This window comes from Pteronotus mesoamericanus, unplaced genomic scaffold (assembly GCF_021234165.1).
Source record: "Pteronotus mesoamericanus isolate MK-2021 breed Mesoamerican mustached bat unplaced genomic scaffold, CSHL_Meso_final contig_78, whole genome shotgun sequence".
In the NCBI taxonomy this organism is placed as follows: Eukaryota; Metazoa; Chordata; class Mammalia; order Chiroptera; family Mormoopidae; genus Pteronotus; species Pteronotus mesoamericanus.
In genome coordinates this window covers 11348765-11367889 of record NW_026555258.1, presented here as the reverse complement: position 1 = coordinate 11367889, position 19125 = coordinate 11348765, and the positions used below count along the sequence as shown (strand labels likewise).

Below are 19125 nucleotides of genomic sequence, written 5' to 3'. Positions count from 1 at the left end.
GGATGGGAGGCAGATTCACCTCACTGACAGGGGAAGGACGCGCCGGTGACTGCTGCAGGAAACCTGGACTCCCTCTGCCTTCGCATGCCCGAGAAACTTTGCGCCCAAGGTTTCCCGCGCCTTCGCGCGCCAGCGGCTGAGACAGAACAAGGGGCGGGAAGGTCTGCCCCTCCCTCAATGGCACCGGGAGGGGCGTGGCCGCTGGCAGGCTCCGCCCACGCCGCGCGCGCGCTGCCCCAAGGCAACCGGCACAACACAACAAAATGGCCGCCGCCCCGCTAGGCACCTGAAGGGAACGACGGGGGCGTCTCTGCACGGCGTCGTCTCACCGGCCCGCTCGGCTCGGCTTCTCCGCACTGAGTGCCAGGTCTGGTCGAAGGTGTTTTCGGCATCCTGAGACGGAACGGTGGGGGCCGGCGGCAAAGGCGGGAAGGCCTGGACCGCCGCGGGATGCATTCGGGGCGGGGGCGTGTGCTTGGGAATTGGGATTGGATGGAAAAGAGGGGAGGTCCCAGAACTGGCGTGGGGAAGAGAAGGGAGAGAGGAGGTCAGGAGTAGGGGCTGCGGGACTGTTGGGGGTGGAAGACGAGAGTGTAAGGCGCTGGGAGGAGAAGGGTGGGGCAGGTGGGTGCCAGGTGACAGGGATAACGGATGGTTAGGTTATCCTGACGGGTGTCATGGTATCGGGAGGAATACAGTACGTGGAAAAAGATGAGAATTAGGATATTGGGAAGAAGTGTGAAAAGGAGGGTTAAAAGAGAGGTGAATTTTGATGTGAAAACTTGCTTTCAAATCTTGATTTTTTCACCATGTGTGTTATTTAACTGGTTCTGTGACTTTGGGCATGTTCCTTAATCTTCCTGAGCCATGTTTTTCTCATTTGTAAAAATAATTGATAATTACTTTTGAGGATATAGTATATGTCACATTCAGTTCTAAATCATTTGCATGTATTAACTCACTTAGAATCTGAAATAACTTGTATGAGATTACAATCCCATTTTAAGAGTGAAACTGAGAATCAGAGAGATTAAGTGATTTACCTAAGGTCACACAGTAAGGAAAATCAGGATTTGAACTCAGGCTGGTTAGTTGCAGAATCCACACTCTTAGTTCTTAATGGTACACTGCTACTTATACATGAGGTTAATAATTCTGATCTTATACAGTGTCTGCAAGGGTCTAAATTTGGTAATGCCTTAATGTCCTTAGAACAGCTCTTCCTTCATTCATTCAACAAATACTTAGTGTGCACCAAACAGACAAAGAGAATCCCTGCTGTCTTGTAGCTTAAACTCTAGAAGAAACGACCACCTTGTGCACAGACCATGTATAATAGGAGATACAATCCTGCTGTGCATCTTGTGTATAGAAACCCTGCCTTCTCAGCTCTGTATTTTTGGAGCCTAGCATAGTCCTTGGGGCAAAAAAGTTGCTCAGTAAAACTGGATGACTGAATAAATAAATTGATGGAAAGATGTGGGAAGCTTGAGTCTTAGAGTTCTTGAGTAGAATGGAGAGTGATGTGATCCGAGAATTCAGGATGTCGATAGGACAAAGAATGACACCGGTGTCAGGGTGTTAAAAGGGAAAAGCAAGCAGCTAGGTAATTATGTTGGGGTGAAGAGAATGGGTGGGGTTTGAGTATGTTCTTTGGGGAGGGAAATAATTGGAAGTTGGAGTATTGAAGTGGTTTAGGATGTTAGAATATTTGCTGGGATGAGCAGTTGGGAAAGCAGAGTGGATATAGAAATGTTGAAGCAGGGTAGAGAAATGGAGGAAACTAATAGTATAATGTTAGAGAATTGGGACAGGATTCATGGGAAAATTTGGCAGTCAGAATGGGGTGAAGGATGGGAGGCAGAGGTTGACAATAGCCTTTGCAAAGAGGAGCAGCTGAATTAGTGACTTTGGAGAGGAATGGGAATTAGGACTAGAGAATGTTAAAGAGTAAGAGTATTTAAAGGGGTCCAAGAGTATGGAATAAAGTAGAATTGTAGGGAAAGTACTGAGATGTGATTAAAAGGCTAAGGGATGTGCTGGAGAGGGATATGGAAGTCAAGAAATGGGGGCGGATATCTGCGTATTGGAGTGGACTGGCAAGAGATGGAAGGTTTGGGGATTATTGAGGTCTCTCTTGTTTAGAGAAGATCAGAGAAGAGGATAGGAAGTTAGGAATGTTAGGAAATGCTGGAGAGAGGTGGAGGTGTGCTCTCTAACAGCCTGTAATGTTTGGGATTGTTAGATCAGGGCAGGTATCCAAGTCTTGGAGTGGCAGGATGGGTAGTGTTTTGGTGCCTTGTGTGATGCTGATTATCACATCATTCCAGTGGCTTTCTCTTGCTCTGCAGACTACTTTGTGGGCCTTCGACGTGTGTCTCCAGCTCTGGACTCTTGTTTGGTTTTATTTTCTTTTTGTCCTGCCTCTTTATACTCCCTAGCCCTACCTCTCAGCTATGTCTTCTCTTTTCTATTGCTCGGTTTTTGTTTATGTCATTGCTAACTACATCCTAGGGTCAAACAACCTCCTTACCTTTCCCTTAAAATTGTAGTTCAAGACTTACCATCTCCTGGTGGTAGCCTCTGAAATAATGCTAGCCATTCTCAAACACAGTAAATCCCTAAGTCCAGCTCAGTGAGTTAGCTATGCTAGGAGATTGTAATACATATCTGTTGTCTCAGTGTCCAGGCTTTATAGGAGCTATTGCATCCCAGGGAGGGAATCTGGGAATGCACTGTGACCTTGGAACCATCACTTATGTTACTATTCATAAAAGGAAGGAGTTGATCTAGAATTCTGGAATTCATTCTAATATGTATTTTGTTTTTTAAACTCTCTGAGTATGGCAAGGTTTTCTAATTAGGAGAGGTAACAGAGGACTTTGTGATAGTTTCGTAAGGCCCAAAGGGTCTTGGTCATTAGGATGTTATGAGAAGAATTTAGGATGGTTTAGTATTTTAAGACTTAAGAGAGAAGATTAAGAAGCAAGATACAAAATAATTGCATTGTATAAAAATATAAGATGTGCTTTTTTTATCCAAAAAACTCAAAAAATATAAAGCATATTTTTTATCATGTAGCATATATGATTATTCTAATTTTATAATTGTCTATGACGCTGTTGGACAGAGAAAGGTATATAGAAGTGGAAACTTCTATCTGTCTGTCCCTCCACTCTTCTATTTTTTAATCTGTTACCCTTATGAAAACTATATTTAATTCAGGAATAAATAAAGTTTTACTTTTAAAACACATGCCTCTTAGCTCTTCTCAAGTTTCAGTATATTATTCATATTTAGAAAGAGAATACCAGTATAGCTTGGCACTGAATCGTTAATATTACTGAGACTTTTTCTTTGGCAGAATGATATAAGACAAAAAAAATCATTTATCGCACTCGTGAAACAGGACCCCAAAACTTGTGGCTATGGCATAAAGAGCAGCTATGTGAGTGGGTGGGAAGCTTTTCTGACCTATATAGATGGTTTAACATGAAAAAATGAAAGAGAAAGTAAAGACAGAAATAAGTTTGCAGTTTAAAGTGAACTGGACTGCTGGGACAAGGCAGGTGGCCATATTGTACTGTGTAACTGTGAAATAATAATCACTTTTAAAAAACAAATACAGCACGTTTTTGTTCCCTTCAAACTAGTCGCCCTAAGAAACTAGATCATAAGTTCAGTGATGCTCTCATTTAATTATCTGGCTTATTCCCATGAGTGTTGTTCACTATTTAGGAACCACTAGAGGAGGAACAGGATGGGAGGAAAATGAGGGAGGAATGGGGGAAACGATAAATTCAGTTCAGAGATGTTGAATTTAAGATGCCAATAAGGTGTCAAGTAGGCAGTTAGAAATAGGAATCTGGAAATCAGAGAAAAGTTGGATTGAAGATATAAATATCAGTAAGCAGATGACATTGGGAGCCACGGATGTGTATTAGAATGTTTGAAGTGTGATTAGAAAGAGGCTAGAAGAGACCTGAGGACTCTGACATTTAAAGACTGAGTGGAGGATTGTGAACCGGCAGAGGAGGCCAAGGAGTGGCCAGGGAGGCAGGATGATGCCACGATCGTGTGGCATCCCCAAAGCAAGAGGGAGGAACTGTGTCAGGAAGGAGAGTCTGCTCATCAGTATTAAGTACGGCTGGTTGACAAATATTTTCAGCTTCCTCCATTCTAAGACACCTTGTGGGTAGAAAGGGCATTGTGACTAATTCCAGCCAATAAATTGAAAACAGAAATGACTGGTAAGACTTCTGGTTGGAGAATGTTCCAATACTTGACCCTATGGAAGCCTCTTTTCCCTCTGCAAGGTGATAGGCAATGTTTGAAACAGTGTCTGCTCTTGCCAGCTTGGAGTAGTGTGGTTCCTAGCATCTATAGCCTCTGAGTTGATAACTTTGTAGTCTTGAAAATTCTAGAAATAGATTAATTGTTTCGATAGCTCTAAAAAATTAACCTTGCCAAATATACTGAAAACTCTTACAGGTTTTGGTGGACATTTGGCTTTTTTCTTGCAATGAGGAAAGGCTCTCAGCAAAAAATTTCCAAACCAAAGATGCCATCATCCTCTATGGCCAATATGAGATCTAGGTCACTTTCACCGTTAGGAGGATCTGAGACTCTGCCTTTTCATTCTGGAGGACAGTGGTGTGAGCAAGTCGGGATTGCAGATGAAAACACTATACTTTTGGACTACCAAGACCACAGAGGTATTGCTTTCCAATCAAAGAATTTGACCGCATACTCTTAAGCAGAGATGGAAACTATTGAACTTAACATTTTTGGTCCAAAGGTAACATAACCTGGTACTAACTTGACCTAGGGTTTTTATTGACAGACATTGTGTAAGGGCAGTGGAAGACGGAGGCTTCTGGGTGAGGGTGAAGATGTCTGAAAGGATGAGGAGAAGGGAGTTTCCACAAAGAGGAAGCTAGAAAGCATTATTTCCTATTTTGGGAGAATGCCTTAAAGCTCATCTGTCAAATTTATTACCATCCTTGGTATGACGGAGGGCAAATCTGTTCACTTTAGAATGGAGTGCCTTAACTGAGTATAAAAATGTTATCTAACCTTGGACTATTCCAGTTGCTTAATGGCAAACTACCCATTTCTGAATGGAATGATTTCCACATAAGGAGATATAGATATCTATATCTATATCTATATCTATATCTATTATATATATTCATGCCACCAAGATTTTTATTTTTTTCTTAAAAGCATTCTGTTAGTCTGGGAATCTATTTTCAAAAGTAGGTTCTTTTTTTCTAAGACTATGTTTAATGTGATTAATTTAAAAGAAAATGTAAAATTTTTGCTGAGTCACTGAATCAAGTTCTATTGGCCTGAATATGTGATCAGTTTTTATTAATAAATATGATCAGCATTGAGTTTAGACTATACCTTTGCAGTCAGTATACTGTTATTTTTTATTTGATTGATATTTTAGATTAGTCATTTTTTTCTCCTAGAGCAGCCCAAATTAAAGAAAAAAGTTATTTCATTTGGAACCAAAATAAATGTAATATTAACTCATTATAAATAATCATAGGGAGTCTTTGGCCCACAGCATGGATCTGAACCCAGGATTAATGTTTTTCTGACTCAAAGAAAGAAGCAAGAAGCAATTTTCTTTTTATGGCTGCCTTTGTGAATTGTAATACGGCTTTAATAAACTCTTGACGGCAATATCCAGAAAGGTCTTAGGACAAGGTGTGCTATCCATCAAGTTAGTACTTTGTCTCTATAAAATATAATGTGGTCTTCTCTGTTTAAAAGAGCAACAAATTTGAGTTCTCACCATTAAAAACAATAGGAATAGGAAAAAAATTTTAAGAACGTAAGCATTTTTGAACTTCATATTGGAATTAAAGAAAGCAAAAACTAAATAGTGCCAGTTTCTTTTTTAATTACTAAAAACTTCAGTGCTGTATATGATTAAAAGTATAAGTTTTGGATTCATCTACCTGGATTCAAGTCCTAGATTTGCATATTACTAGCTGCAAGATTTTGAGCAAATTATTATAACTTTTTAAATAAATGGGAATGATAATTTCTGTTTCAGAGACTTGTATAAATTAAATTTTTAAATGTAAAGCATTTTGTACAAATCTTGGCATACAGCTAACACAAAGTAGGGCGAAAGTAGGTTTATAGTTGTGAGTACAAGAAACACAAAGTTTATTTTTATATTATTATTAATTATTTTATTATTTGCCATAGGAACAACTGTAAGCCTACTTTTACCACAGTCTATATTTATAGAGTATAACTGTTACTGTCATTATGAAAAACCATATAATGTAAAATAATATTATTAAAGCATTGCAGTTAGAACTCGCCAGCTATCTTTACATTTGCATGATTAAATTTGTTTTTATTTTATGACATCAACACAATTTGTTTTCAGAGAATTCATGTCTTCCTTTGCTGATAATGATCTGTTTCTGTGATTGCAGAACCTGGTTCACGTGCAGGAATCCGATATATTACAGAGGCCCTTATTAAAAAACTTACTAAACAAGACAATTTGGCCTTGGTAAAATCTCTGAACCTTTCACTTTCTAGAGATGGTGGCAAGAAATTTAGGGTAAGTTACTAACATTCCTGAATATAGGCATTGTTTTTGATATTTCTGTGCTTTAAAACCGAAAAAAATAGATATTAGAATTACAGTAACATCTCATCCTAGTGTCTCCTAATTTGTAGCAGACCTTTATTGTTTCCAGTGAAAGTTCTTTATCAGAAGTATATGACATCTTCAAATTCCCGAGTACCCATTTTTTTTTTCATTATTGACTTCAGAGAAGGGGTTAGCATACTACAGTCTAATAGGCCAAATCAGACTTGCTGCCTATTTTTGTAAATAAAATTTTACAGCCACACTCATTTGTTTGCATATTGTCTGTAGTTGTTTTTGCACTACAATAGCAGAGGTATTATAAGTAGTTGTCACAGAGACTATGTGGCCCACAAAGCCAAAAATATTTACTGTCTGGCCCTTTGCAGAAAAAGTTTGTTCATCTCTAGAGTGTTTACTACTTTAATTCATAAACGATACAACATGAACATATTGTAATAGTCAACTTAATTTTTTAATTAGAAAAATCTAAACTTAGATGCCTACTACATTAGTCACAAAAATGAATTCCAAAAAGTTGACGATCTTAATGAAAACAAAACAAAACAAGTCAACGAATAAAAATGCTATGAAAGTACAAGGGAAGAACATAAGAGAATACATTTTTAAATCTTAAGTTGGAAAGACCTTGCTAAGCAAACACCAGCCCTACCACCACAAAGAAAAACATTGACAGATTTAGCTTATTTAATGATTGAAAAATTGTGTTTAATGAAAGATGTTGTTTAAAAAGTTAAACAAAAAACAAGCTGGCAGGTCATGTTTTCAACTTATGTAACAGTATCCACATACTATAAAGAACTCCTATAATTCAGTAAGAAAGACAACTCAATGGAAAATGTTCAAAAGATATGAACAGACCATTCACAAAAGTATTCTAAGTGACTAATATCAACATGAAAATGTGTTCATCTTCATTAATATAAAAGAAATGTGAAATAAAACTCAGCAATTGAGTTTAAACTTACTGAGTTTGTACTCACCAACCCAGCAGTTCTATTCTTCCATGTCTATTCTACTGATAGTATTTGCCATGTATCCAAAAAGTGTCTGTATAGTTATGTTTATTAAGCATATTTAAACTAGAAAAATTGGAAAAAGCCAAATGTCTTAGTGCATAGGAAGTGTTGTCTACTAGGAGAGGTTGGCAGCTTGAGAAGAGCTGGTCTTCCTGGTTAAGGAGGGCCGTGCCAAGGGATCGTCTAGGGCAGCAGTAAGGGTTTATTACACTCTATGACTGATCACGTATTTACATGTTGTGCTTAGGTCAGGGCATCTGTTGCATAAAGTATTTATTCATTTGTTTTCAATTAGTATATCGAAAATTTGGAAAAATGTGTTAAACTTGAAGTACTGAATCTCAGCCACAATCTAATAGAGAAGATTGAGAAGTTGGATAAGCTGTTAAAATTACGTGAACTCAACTTATCATATAACAAGATCTGGTAAGTATGTACTTCTTTAGGTAGCATTGCAGGGTCATTGACTTTGTTAAAGAGGTAGGTTAATGCTGCCAATGCTACTGAAAGAAACCTCTGAAACAGCAGCCACTTTGATCCTTTATCGGTAGCCTGGCCCTTCACAAATGATTACTGCCTTCATGATTCAGCATTACTAAAGCATGGAATAATATCTACCTAGCGTTTTCAAAGAAGGAGATATGTTTTTTGAGTGCCAAATTTTATCTTAATTGCATTTTGGCAGGAAGTTTTTCCTAGATAGAGGCTTTGATTCCCTGCCTATTACATTAAGGAAGTTGACACGAAGCAGTATGTTTTAACCCTGTAATTTTGATCCTAAAGATATTTCAACTCGTTTTCATCCTGTATTTATCCTGATGTCCTTTGCTCATTGATATAAAAAATTTACCCTCAATCGTGTCTCCATTTCATAATATGTATTACTGTGAGACATAAACATAAAATTGACTAGCTAAAACTGCGCCTAGAAAACTTGTTATAGACAAATGATGCAAATATCAAATCTTGAAGATCTTTGTATCTGTATACTTCCCCCCCATGTTAGACTTGGTATATATAAAGCCCAACAAACAACTAACAATGGCAGGAACTCTAATATGGCAAAAATAAATGGGAAAATAACTGATTAATGAATCAAATCCTTAATATAAATTTTGTATAAAAATAATTGATCCTGATAAAAATAATTTCAACAAAATTAAAATGAAAATAAAGAAGCTTGGGAATATTTGCCCAGTACACTGTCCTTCTGACCAAGTAATTAAATTGACAATTAAATTGGAATTAACTTGGGAAGACTTTTCATCAGTGAAAACTCATCAATATAGGTGACAAGTGTTTTATTAATTTAAATATTCTCATTAAAATACTTGTGTTTATAAATACAGTATTGTTCTGAGGGTCCACCAGCTCCCTATGGCAGCCTTATCCTGCTTGCATAGCTAATCTTTTGGTAATGACGTAAGGTAATTATTATGGACATCTCTTGTACAGGGTTGTAACACGTAGCACTGTGTGTGCTGTTGGGTTTTCCGGCTCTCCTCTGGCTGTCTGATGCTCGTACTCTTTACAGTGGTTAGTAAGAGTGCCACACACAGACTCTTCTTTTCTGTGTTGTCGGATCATAAAGTTTGATAGTAAGATAGGCAGGACTCCTGGCCTCAGTCATGAAGAGTTTACCAAAGATGTGGTGAATTTGTTTTTAACTGCCTTTTTTTTTTTTTTTGGTTCTTATTTATGAGAAGGGTTCATAAATTATAATAGTGAAAAGTAACTTCACATAAACCCAAGGTTGTTAATTCTGAAAATATAGTGGAGGGCCCTGGCTGGTGTGGCTCAGTTGACTGGGCTCTGGCCTGCGAGCTGAATGGTCTCTGGTTGAATTCCATAAGGGCACCTGCCTGGGTTGTGGGCTACATCCCCAGCTGGGGGCGTGCAAGAGGCAACTGATCAATGTTTCTCTCACACATGAACGTTTCTCTCCCTCTCTTCCTCCCTCCCTTCCTCCCCCTCGTTCTGAAAGTAAATAACATCTTAATACAGTAGAGGGACTCTATCATGGTACTTACTAAGTTTGTTTTTACCCTTTGACTTCCAGCAAAATTGAAGGCATAGAGAATATGCACAATCTGCAAAAGCTAAACCTTGCAGGAAATGAAATTGAACATATTCCAGCATGGTTAGGGAAGAAGTTAAAATCTTTGAGAGCCCTCAATCTGAAAGGCAACAGGATATCATCGGTAAGTTATTCAGAGTAGCAAGAATGTTTTTCACATTTTTGGACTTGTTGGGAAAAAAAGGTTATAATCTAAGTTTTAAAAAAATGGGGTCTCTTCTTTTAAGGTCAGTGGTCCTTTGATGAAACATTAAATTCAGACATAACCTGGGATTCTCTAGGGTAATTAAATGTAGTTAGTTCTAGTTTTACATGGTTCTATGTAACTGAGAGTTGACCTTTTAGCATTTTCACATCTATTATTTCATTGGAGCCTCAGAACACTCTTATTAAGAAGACAGTGCAGGGATTATTTTAAAAATACTAATGACTAGGGGTGGGGGACGCTGGGCATTGGTGCGCAAAGGGAGAAAAGGCAGGAACAACGAATACCATAAATAATAAAATACAAATAAATAAATAAAAATACTGTGAGTTTGGTACCATAGTTTTACTCCCATTGTTAATTATAGTCTCAGAGGGGTTAAATCTGTTCCTTAGAGTTATACACTTTGTACCAGAATTCGGGTGAGTGAATTCTTGGAACAGGTTTCTTTTTTTTCCAATTTATGAATTAATCTCCATTATAGTGTTAGGTGTTTTAGGACGTCACTCATCAGCAGTTTATAGTAGAGCAACTTTATCATGGTTCATATCATCTGATAATGATGTATATTTTTCTGTGGAGTGTAATTTATGATTTTCTTTTTATACAGTTAGATGTTCAAGAAATATTACTAGCAATATATTTAAATCTGTATTAAAATGGGAACAATCATGCTATAATTTAAAGAACATCAGTCTTAAAATAGAAAATAAAAGATGTGCCTTCTAGTGTGTGTCTAGACTTGCCTTCTGTGTCCTTGAAGAAACTCTTCATCTCTCTGAAACTCACTGCTTAAGCTGGAGAAAACAATCTCTACCCTGCCTCCTTTACAGGGGTGTTATGGGCTCAGGTGAAATGATAGGTGTGAAGTACTTTAAAAATTTTAAAACAGTAACTCTTAGGTTGCATTCCTTCAACCTTCACCAGTGGAAGAAGTAATAATAAACAACTCTTGTTTACTGCTGTGCGGTGAACAATGTCTGTGCTTTCTTATTTCATCTTTATGAAGATTGAATAAGGTGACGTTACCATTTCACTGTGATGGCCCAAGAGCTGTTTCAGAACCCAGGACCCACACCGTGTTGCACAGCATCACCTCGGAACTCTTGGGCCTTATGGGGTGTTGGGGTAGCCGTGAGTCTAAAATTTGCCACAATATTCCTCAAATAGTGATCCTCACGTAATGCTCATTGTCAGCTGGTGTTAACAGGAAAATCATTCAATAAATATTTATGATTATTTCAAATTTGGTATCACTTTTCATTCCAGTTCATACTTGACATTGGTATCAATAAAAGTGATACACATTCACTTGGGTAAGATTTATTTGTACAAGCTATTAATAGCAGTTTCTCAACCTTTTAAAATCCTTCTTCACTTAAAAATAAATGATTTTTTGAAGTGCAAATAGATAAAAATCTCACTTCAAAACTGAGTATCCCATATATCCTTATTCCTTTTAACTATTAATTATAGCTGTTATCTGAGGATTTACCAATTTTTTTCAATGCGTTCAATCAGTATAATGAAAAGGCAATAGGTTTATAAGCACATAGATTTGAATTCAAATACTGTTTCAATCACTTATAACCTCTGAGCTTTGAGTAAGTCACCTAACTTGTTTGAACCTCAGTTTCTTCATGTGTAAAATTAAGATGAGTCTTATATCATAGGTTGTTGTGAGGAGTCATAAATGAAATGGTACATGGAAATGCCTAATATTGACCTGACACATTATAGATACTCAAATACTCCCTTCTTATTCCTCCCCTCATATATTGCTTTTTGATAATGGGTTTCGTGAATAGGTTCCTTGCCATGTTAATAGTAATTTCCTATACTTATTATTTTTTTAGGTATGTTTATGATATTTAAATTATACCAATAATGTTATGTGTCATTTCAGCTTCAAGATATAAGCAAGTTGAAACCACTTCAAGATTTGACTTCTCTGATCCTAGTTGAAAATCCAGTTGTGACCCTTTCTCATTACTTCCAGTTTACCATTTTTCACCTCCGTTCACTGGAAAGTTTGGAAGGTCAGCCAGTAACCACTCAGGACAGACAGGAAGCTTTTGAGAGATTCAGCTTGGGTAAAGTGACTTTTTTTTTTCAACCAAATTTGGGTGGGAGAAGAATAATCCAGAAGTTATCCATAAAAATATTATATTATGAGCATTATAATGCTGTTAAAATTTGCATGGAAAGTTGCAGTATACATCAGTTAATTTGACAAATAGTCATTGAGCATGTATTGTGAGCCAGGCACCGTATCTGGTACTTAGGATATAATGGTGAGGAAAGCATATGGTACTGGCCTTTGTGCAGCATGCGTTTTAGTGGAGAAGACAGACAAAAAAAAGCAAGTAAACCCTGATGAAGTAGCAGAGGAGAACCCCATTTTGGGGAAAGTATGGTGTAAAGGAATGGCTCTATGAGGAAGTGGTATTTCAGCTGAACACAAAGGGAAGAATGGATTAGCCATGTGACCAAAGACATTCATGGAGAGGCAGCAGCTTACACTTAGAGGTTGGATAGACTCTGGTGGGTTAGGGAACTGAAAGAAGATCAGTGTGACTGGAGGGATAGCTCAAGAAAACACTTGGAGAGATTGGAGGGGGGGCAGTGAGATGGCACACGTCCTTGGGCTTTGGATTTCATTCCAGGTGTAGAAGAAAGCCACTGACGGTGTTTAACCAGGAATGGGACAAGAGTCAGTTTATATATGAGGATTATTATTGATATAGGATGGAGGATGATTTGGAGCAGAGCAAAATGGAGCCAAAGAGACATGTGAAGAGGCTGCTGCAGAAATCTAGGGTAGAAATGCTGATGGCCTGTATTTAGGTGGTAGGTTTGGTCTATCAGTGGATCAGTTTTCAAAGTTTAGCAGTACTTTTTAATGGATTGGGAATTCCTAGCCTTCTGGCTTGAGTAAGTGATTAGACAGTGATATTATATATAAAAATGGGAGAACTTAGAATGCTGAGTTTGAATGTCTGTGAGAAAACCAAAGAGAATTGGAAATGTGAGTCTGGAGTTCAAAGAGATTTATACTAGACGTGTAAATTTGAGAGTCATCGCCATAAAAATGAAAATTTAATTCTGCCAGAATCAATTAGCTCACTCGGCTGGGATGAGTGAGAAGGGGAGCTAGCTAGGGAAATGCAGAGAAGCCAGCAAGCTAGGAGAAAACCAGGAACTAGTGGGTTGCAGAAGCCCAGAGAAGAAGGTTTCAGGAGAGGAAGTGGTCAGCTATGTTGAATGTTGCTGAGACGTGAAGAAGTAAGATGAGCACAGAGAAGTGCCTGAGATGAGCAGCACATGATGATGATCTTGGCAAGCAGTTAATGGCATGGTTAGGACAAATGCTAGATTATAGATGGAAGAGCGAATGGGAGGGAGACATTAGGGTGAAGATTTGAAATTTGCTCCCATAATTTCTCCCCTCTAATACCTAATATGTGAGTTTAAAAAAAAAAAGAAATTCACCAGTAGCTTCCAGATCAAGAAATGGGCAGAAGTCAATGCCGTAAAACATCAAAGCTAGTAATCAAAAAAGCAAAGACTATATTCAAGAGCAGAGTGGAGAGACAAGTCATGGCTCAATTCTTTTGGTCCTTGAGAAGACAAGATTAGATCAGAGAAAAAGAAGAAAGACTGTCTCTTAATAAGAGGGACAGGACACTTTCTCCGTCTGAAGGGAGAGAAGCTGTGTGCAGGTGTGGGTAGATTTGTTGCTTTGGTGGTGGGAAAATGAGGACGTTCCCACTGATGGGGTCTGTTTTCTCATGAAATACGACTTCATCAACTGAGACAGAAAATAGGAGTACGAGGTGGGGGGTGTAGAGAAAGAGGAAGGTATGCAATACCCATTTTAGAATGTTAGGAAATGAACCTGCGTGTTCAACCATTTGAAATTGATGTTAGTCTACTTTGACTTACAAAAATGATGGTTTCATAATGTTTGATCCAATACTTGAGAAATATAAATTTTAATTAGTTTGGGATCCCCATTACTCAACATTTATTACCCTGAAGTTTATGTTTTAAAATCCTTAAAAATATAAGTAATGCAAAGGAAAGTCATCATATAAATGTTGACTTGAAACATATTGGGGAAAATGTTTCAGTTACTTATGATGCACTGATGACTTTGAATATTAATTAGGAGCTGGGCTCTTCGAATCCAGTGGTGAGCTGGACAGATGCAGTTTTTGCTTTCACAAAGCTTAAGTGGGGAAGGCAGACAACCAAGCTATTCGATCACATTTTACAATTCCCTGAGTGACAAGGGCCATTGCAGAGGTGCAAGGTGGTGTGAGAGCGTCCCTGAGAAGCATCTGCCCTGGGGAGAGGGGAGAGTCAGGGCAGACTTTTCAACATATTTTTAAAGCTAAGACCTGGAGGGTGCAAAATAGACCAGTAATAGATAGAGGAAGCCAGTTCCAAGCAGAAAGTGTGAATAAAAGCCTGCAGGTAAGAAGAGGCATCACAAATCTGAAGAACTGGAACCATTTCAGAAAGGCTGCAGTGGGGTGTGCTTGAAATGACGCTGGAGAGGGAGTTTGAGACCAGGTCGTGAAGAGCCTTGTCAGTTCTTCATGGAGGCTTTTTGGATCCTATCCTAAGCAGAATGGGAAGCCTCTGAAGGGTTTTAAGATAGCATGGTATTTTGCAAACATGCTTGCAGCATCCTTTAATGTTTGATTACAAATATCAAATAAAATTTCGCATGTTTTTTAGGAGACCTGGAACCTCATTCATCAACACACTAATTCAATTAAATATTTGGAAGAAAAATGTTATTTTTTAAAATTGTTATGCAAATGATGACTTCTTACCTCTTGATATCTTTCTAGTTCAAGACAGTCTTTTTTCCCTAAAAAAAGTTATCCATAATGAATAATTTTAAAAGTAGAATTATATTTATACTATTCTGAGAGTTCTTTTGCTATTAGTTAAGAAATAGTCTTACCTCTCTTTAACTAGGAAATATAGTGTTCAATAAACCATTAAATTTGTATTGGCAGAAGAGGTAGAAAGATTGGAAAGGGACCTGGAAAAAAAGATAACAGAAGTTGAAGAGCTGAAGAGCAAACAAACAAAGTTCCTGGAAGAAATTAAAAATCAGGATAAACTGAACAAATCATTAAAAGAGGAGGCCATGTTACAAAAACAGAGCTGTGAGGAGCTAGAGAGTAACCTAAACACGAAAAATGAATTGGTAAGTTCACATTTTACATTGTTTTCACTATATATCCTCTTGAAATAGATCATTCTTTGTCCTTGGGTCTAAAAGCACAGCTTCCTGACCATGGAGTGGGGAAAATGTGGTTTAACAGAAATATGTGCTAATGATTTTATAAGCTGTGTTGACTGGGCACTGTGTCATATGGCTTCCCAAAAGACGAATGCTGCTTTGGGCTACGTTATGTGAAGTACAGCGCCTAGAGCAAAAGAGGGAGGTGGCCCAAGCTATGACGAGCTGGTCAGACTACCCATAGATGTGTGTGTTTTGCTTTTAACAACATTGTTGGTGAGACTGTATAGTGGCAAAAATTTTTAGAAGACATTTGGCGAAATTATCCAAATTTAAATGGACATACCCTATGTCCTATGTATTGGAAATATTACCAGTATATATAGTGTTTATGTTATTATGATACTTATTTATTATTATATAATTGTTATAATATTATATAATCTGTATTTCCAATAAGGTGTTCTATAGAAATGGTAGCAAGAATGTGTAAAGATATCGAATATGTACTTACATACCTATGTAAAATATGCATATACGCATGTATATACAATAGGACATTCTCTAGAATATTATTTATATTAGCAAAATACTGAGTAACTAAATTGTCCCCCAGTGGATATCTATGTGGCAGATTAATCTTATTAAATATTAAAATGAGGTAGAGCTGTATGTCCTGATACAGAAGGATATCTAACACATGTTGCTATGTGAAAAAAGCAAGCTGTGGAAGAGGTATCGAGGGTGATCCCATGTATAATAATACCAGTATGTGTAGGAGAAAATGGTAGAATGTACCAAACTCTTGACAGTAGTTATTTCTGAGGAATGGAATTACAGACTTTCAAATTGCCATTTATGCATATCTGTAATATTTAGATTTTATAAAATTTGGCCGTATAGGTCCTGTGAGGAATGGCCAAAATAACCAGGAGCGGTGCGGCTGGAGAAGGGGAGAAGCAGTGGGCTGTGATGGCCGCCTGCAGATAAAGGGCTGGTTCAAGGAAGAGGGATGTAGGCTTATTGACTAAAGTCCCATGGGTAAAATCAAGAAGTAGCAAATAGAAAATACAGGAAAATAATTTTTCATTTAGTAATAAGGAAGAAATTTCTAATAGCTGTCCTGAGATAAACTGTGGTAACTCTGGACTGTGTTTGCTGTCACTGAAACATGCATATGCTCAGGGTTGGGGGAAAAGATAAAAATATTAGACAGGGAGATGGACTAAATGATCTTAAAAGGTCTTTTCTACTCAGAGGATCTGACCCTATAGAATTATTAGTCTACTACTTGTCCTTGAAGGAAAAAGGAGCTATTGGTACTTTTTTTTCTTTTGACAGTTCGTTTTCTGGTCTATGCATGTCTTAGAGAATTAAACCTCTCATAAGACTATAGAATCTTAGATACATTTATAATGTTTTTTGCATTTCCCTTTCGAGATTGGCATTCTAGCTTAATTATCTGTTGACAAGAATTCTGCTTAAGCACTTACATTTTTTAGCAAGAAAAAAGTGTTCCCTCCTCTGTGTAGAGAGGAAAATAGTTACATAAAATCCAAATACTTAACTACCTCCTTCTTGAGCTCTGCTTTGCCTGAGAAAAAAAGGTAATTTATACCAGGGGACATGATGGAAGGGCAGCTTCCCAGCTCGGTTAGTCAAATATTCAGAGCATATGTGAGTTCCTTCATGTGCCTCTTATTTGAAGGTAGTTTTCAAATATGTCAGCTGTATTCTAAAGGCATATTAAAAATACGATGTTAATAATTTGGTGATTATTAGTAGTTTTATATTATACATACTTCTGTTGCTCTCCATTCCATAATAGAGTGGGTTGATGAGAAGTTTAATCTTTGGAAGCTTACCTGACAATCAGTTTTATTTTAGCAGTGAATTTTTTAAGCTACCAGTTAACATTTGTATTTAAAATACTAAAAACACCCCAACAAAACCCACCAAAAACCACCCAGTACTTACTGTGGTATCACTTGATACTTGTGAGCATTTAAACATTTTTCCTGAGTTATCCATTTTTTTGTAATATAGAATTCATCCTTTATTAAGATAAAAGAACTTATTATTTCTATATGCTGACTCCCTTGTGCATGTAGTTAATCCATTGAAAATGATGGCAGATGTTGTATTTTATGACTTAGTGCTATCTCAAATTATAGATTATTATAGTTGTCTAGTTTTCTCTTTTATTTGTTTATAATATTGTTGATATGTTTGTGCTGTGGATAAACGTTTTGTAAATTGTCAGTGGTTTTTACTGTTTCGTTTTTTCTGTAACTATTTTTGGTTAGAAGGTAGGTTGTGCTCTTCTTCATGTCATGTTATTTTCATATTTAACCATTTAAAAACACATGTATGTACAAAGTTAATAAGTTTACTATAACAAATTCTGATAACACAATTGTATACAAAAGAAAATGAAAGTCTCACTCTTCCCCTACCCCAGTGCCTGGATGTTAATATATATCCTTTTTGTTTTCTCTGCTTATACAATATACATGTAATTATAGAATGTATATGTAGTTAAATACAATATGTATACCTTCGAATATTTTTGTGATTTAAAAAATCTTACTCTCTATATATATTCTTTGTTCTGCATCTTATTTTTTACAAAACAGTATGTCATGGACAGCTCCCCAAGTTTAAAAAGAATACACACATATGTGTGTACATACATATATACATACACCACCCATAAATCTTTCTTATTCTTTTCAGAGTCTATATTATGTTCCGTTATATGGATCTTCCATAATTTATGTAGCTTACTTTTATTGATGAATATTTAGGTTGCATCCACTTTGTTGCTGTTAGAGATAATATTACGGAGAAAATCTTTATATGTATAAATATATATATCTCTTATGCATTCATACTAGTAATTCCTTAGTATAAATGACTACATTATTTTGAATTTGTAAATAGGAAAAAATGAAATCTCCTTGCTTTAATTTCACATTTCTTTAGTTGTTGGAGAGTTGAGCATTGCATATGTATTTATTAGCTATTTTGTATTCTTTAAGTTTTTTGTTTAAATTTATTTTGTTTTTCCTGTTCTTTTATTTTTCCAAAGGACCATTCTGTTTTTCTTTCTTAAAAAGGTATTCTGGGTTTTATTCTGAGAGCCTGCATTTGAAAAACATTTTCCATTCTCTTACGCAGAATATCTGGTAATAATACAATCATCAGTTATATAATGTTTTCTAGTTTCATAAAGTAATTCCTCATGTAATAGGTCAACCTATAAAAGAAAGGTAATAACATCAAAGTAGAACTGCTGGTGGCCATTAATCTGTAGTAGTTCTCCCTCTCCTGCCACCAACAAATATTAACTTTGGTTATCTTTGGTATTAGTATTGCTCTTTGTCTTTTTGAAAGTTATTTAACTTCTGTTCTTTAGTTTCTTCATTTTCCAAATGAGGACGACTTACCTGTCCTACCAGTCTCACAGAGCTGTGAGGACTTAATGATGTAACGGATATGAAAATAATTTGAAATGAATCAAGCTAGGTAATGGAAAGTGGTAAATCTGTAACTCATAGAATGATGATGAAATGTGTCCATATAAGAAAAATGCAAGTACTGATAACAATTACTTTTTAAAGTAATTTGTCAAAAAAGAGCAACTTATACAGCCTCACTCTAGAGTTCTCCAGTTGATAGTTTCTGTTTGCTTCTCTCTCCTTTTAGCCCTTGTCTTGGTTTCTTGCAGACCTTTTTCTGCCGCTTCTTTATTCTTCCTTAAAGGTAGCTCCTTCAGGACTGAATTGCACACTATGTTTTTCATGGTTTGCATGAGAAGTTGTATTAATATGCTTATGTACCTTTTAAGTTTTGAAACTGGCTTGCCTTCCCAAGAAATGTGGTTGTGTATGTATGTATAATTTTTTTTTAATG

General features: G+C 36.7%; 1 protein-coding gene across 1 annotated transcript in view; it reads left to right on the top strand.

Annotated features, from left to right (window-relative positions):
• Nucleotides 1–255: 255 nt before the first annotated feature.
• The window catches only part of CNTRL (centriolin), a 73464-nt gene continuing 54594 nt past the window's right edge, over nucleotides 256–19125 (top strand). Inside the window, exons 1-8 of the mRNA XM_054584462.1 lie at nucleotides 256–367; nucleotides 4492–4715; nucleotides 6465–6595; nucleotides 7961–8091; nucleotides 9725–9866; nucleotides 11854–12040; nucleotides 14981–15174; nucleotides 18919–18975. Of these exons, the coding sequence (XP_054440437.1) occupies nucleotides 4523–4715; nucleotides 6465–6595; nucleotides 7961–8091; nucleotides 9725–9866; nucleotides 11854–12040; nucleotides 14981–15174; nucleotides 18919–18975 (1035 nt within the window). The 5' untranslated portion in view covers nucleotides 256–367; nucleotides 4492–4522. The remainder of the gene's footprint in view (nucleotides 368–4491; nucleotides 4716–6464; nucleotides 6596–7960; nucleotides 8092–9724; nucleotides 9867–11853; nucleotides 12041–14980; nucleotides 15175–18918; nucleotides 18976–19125) is intronic.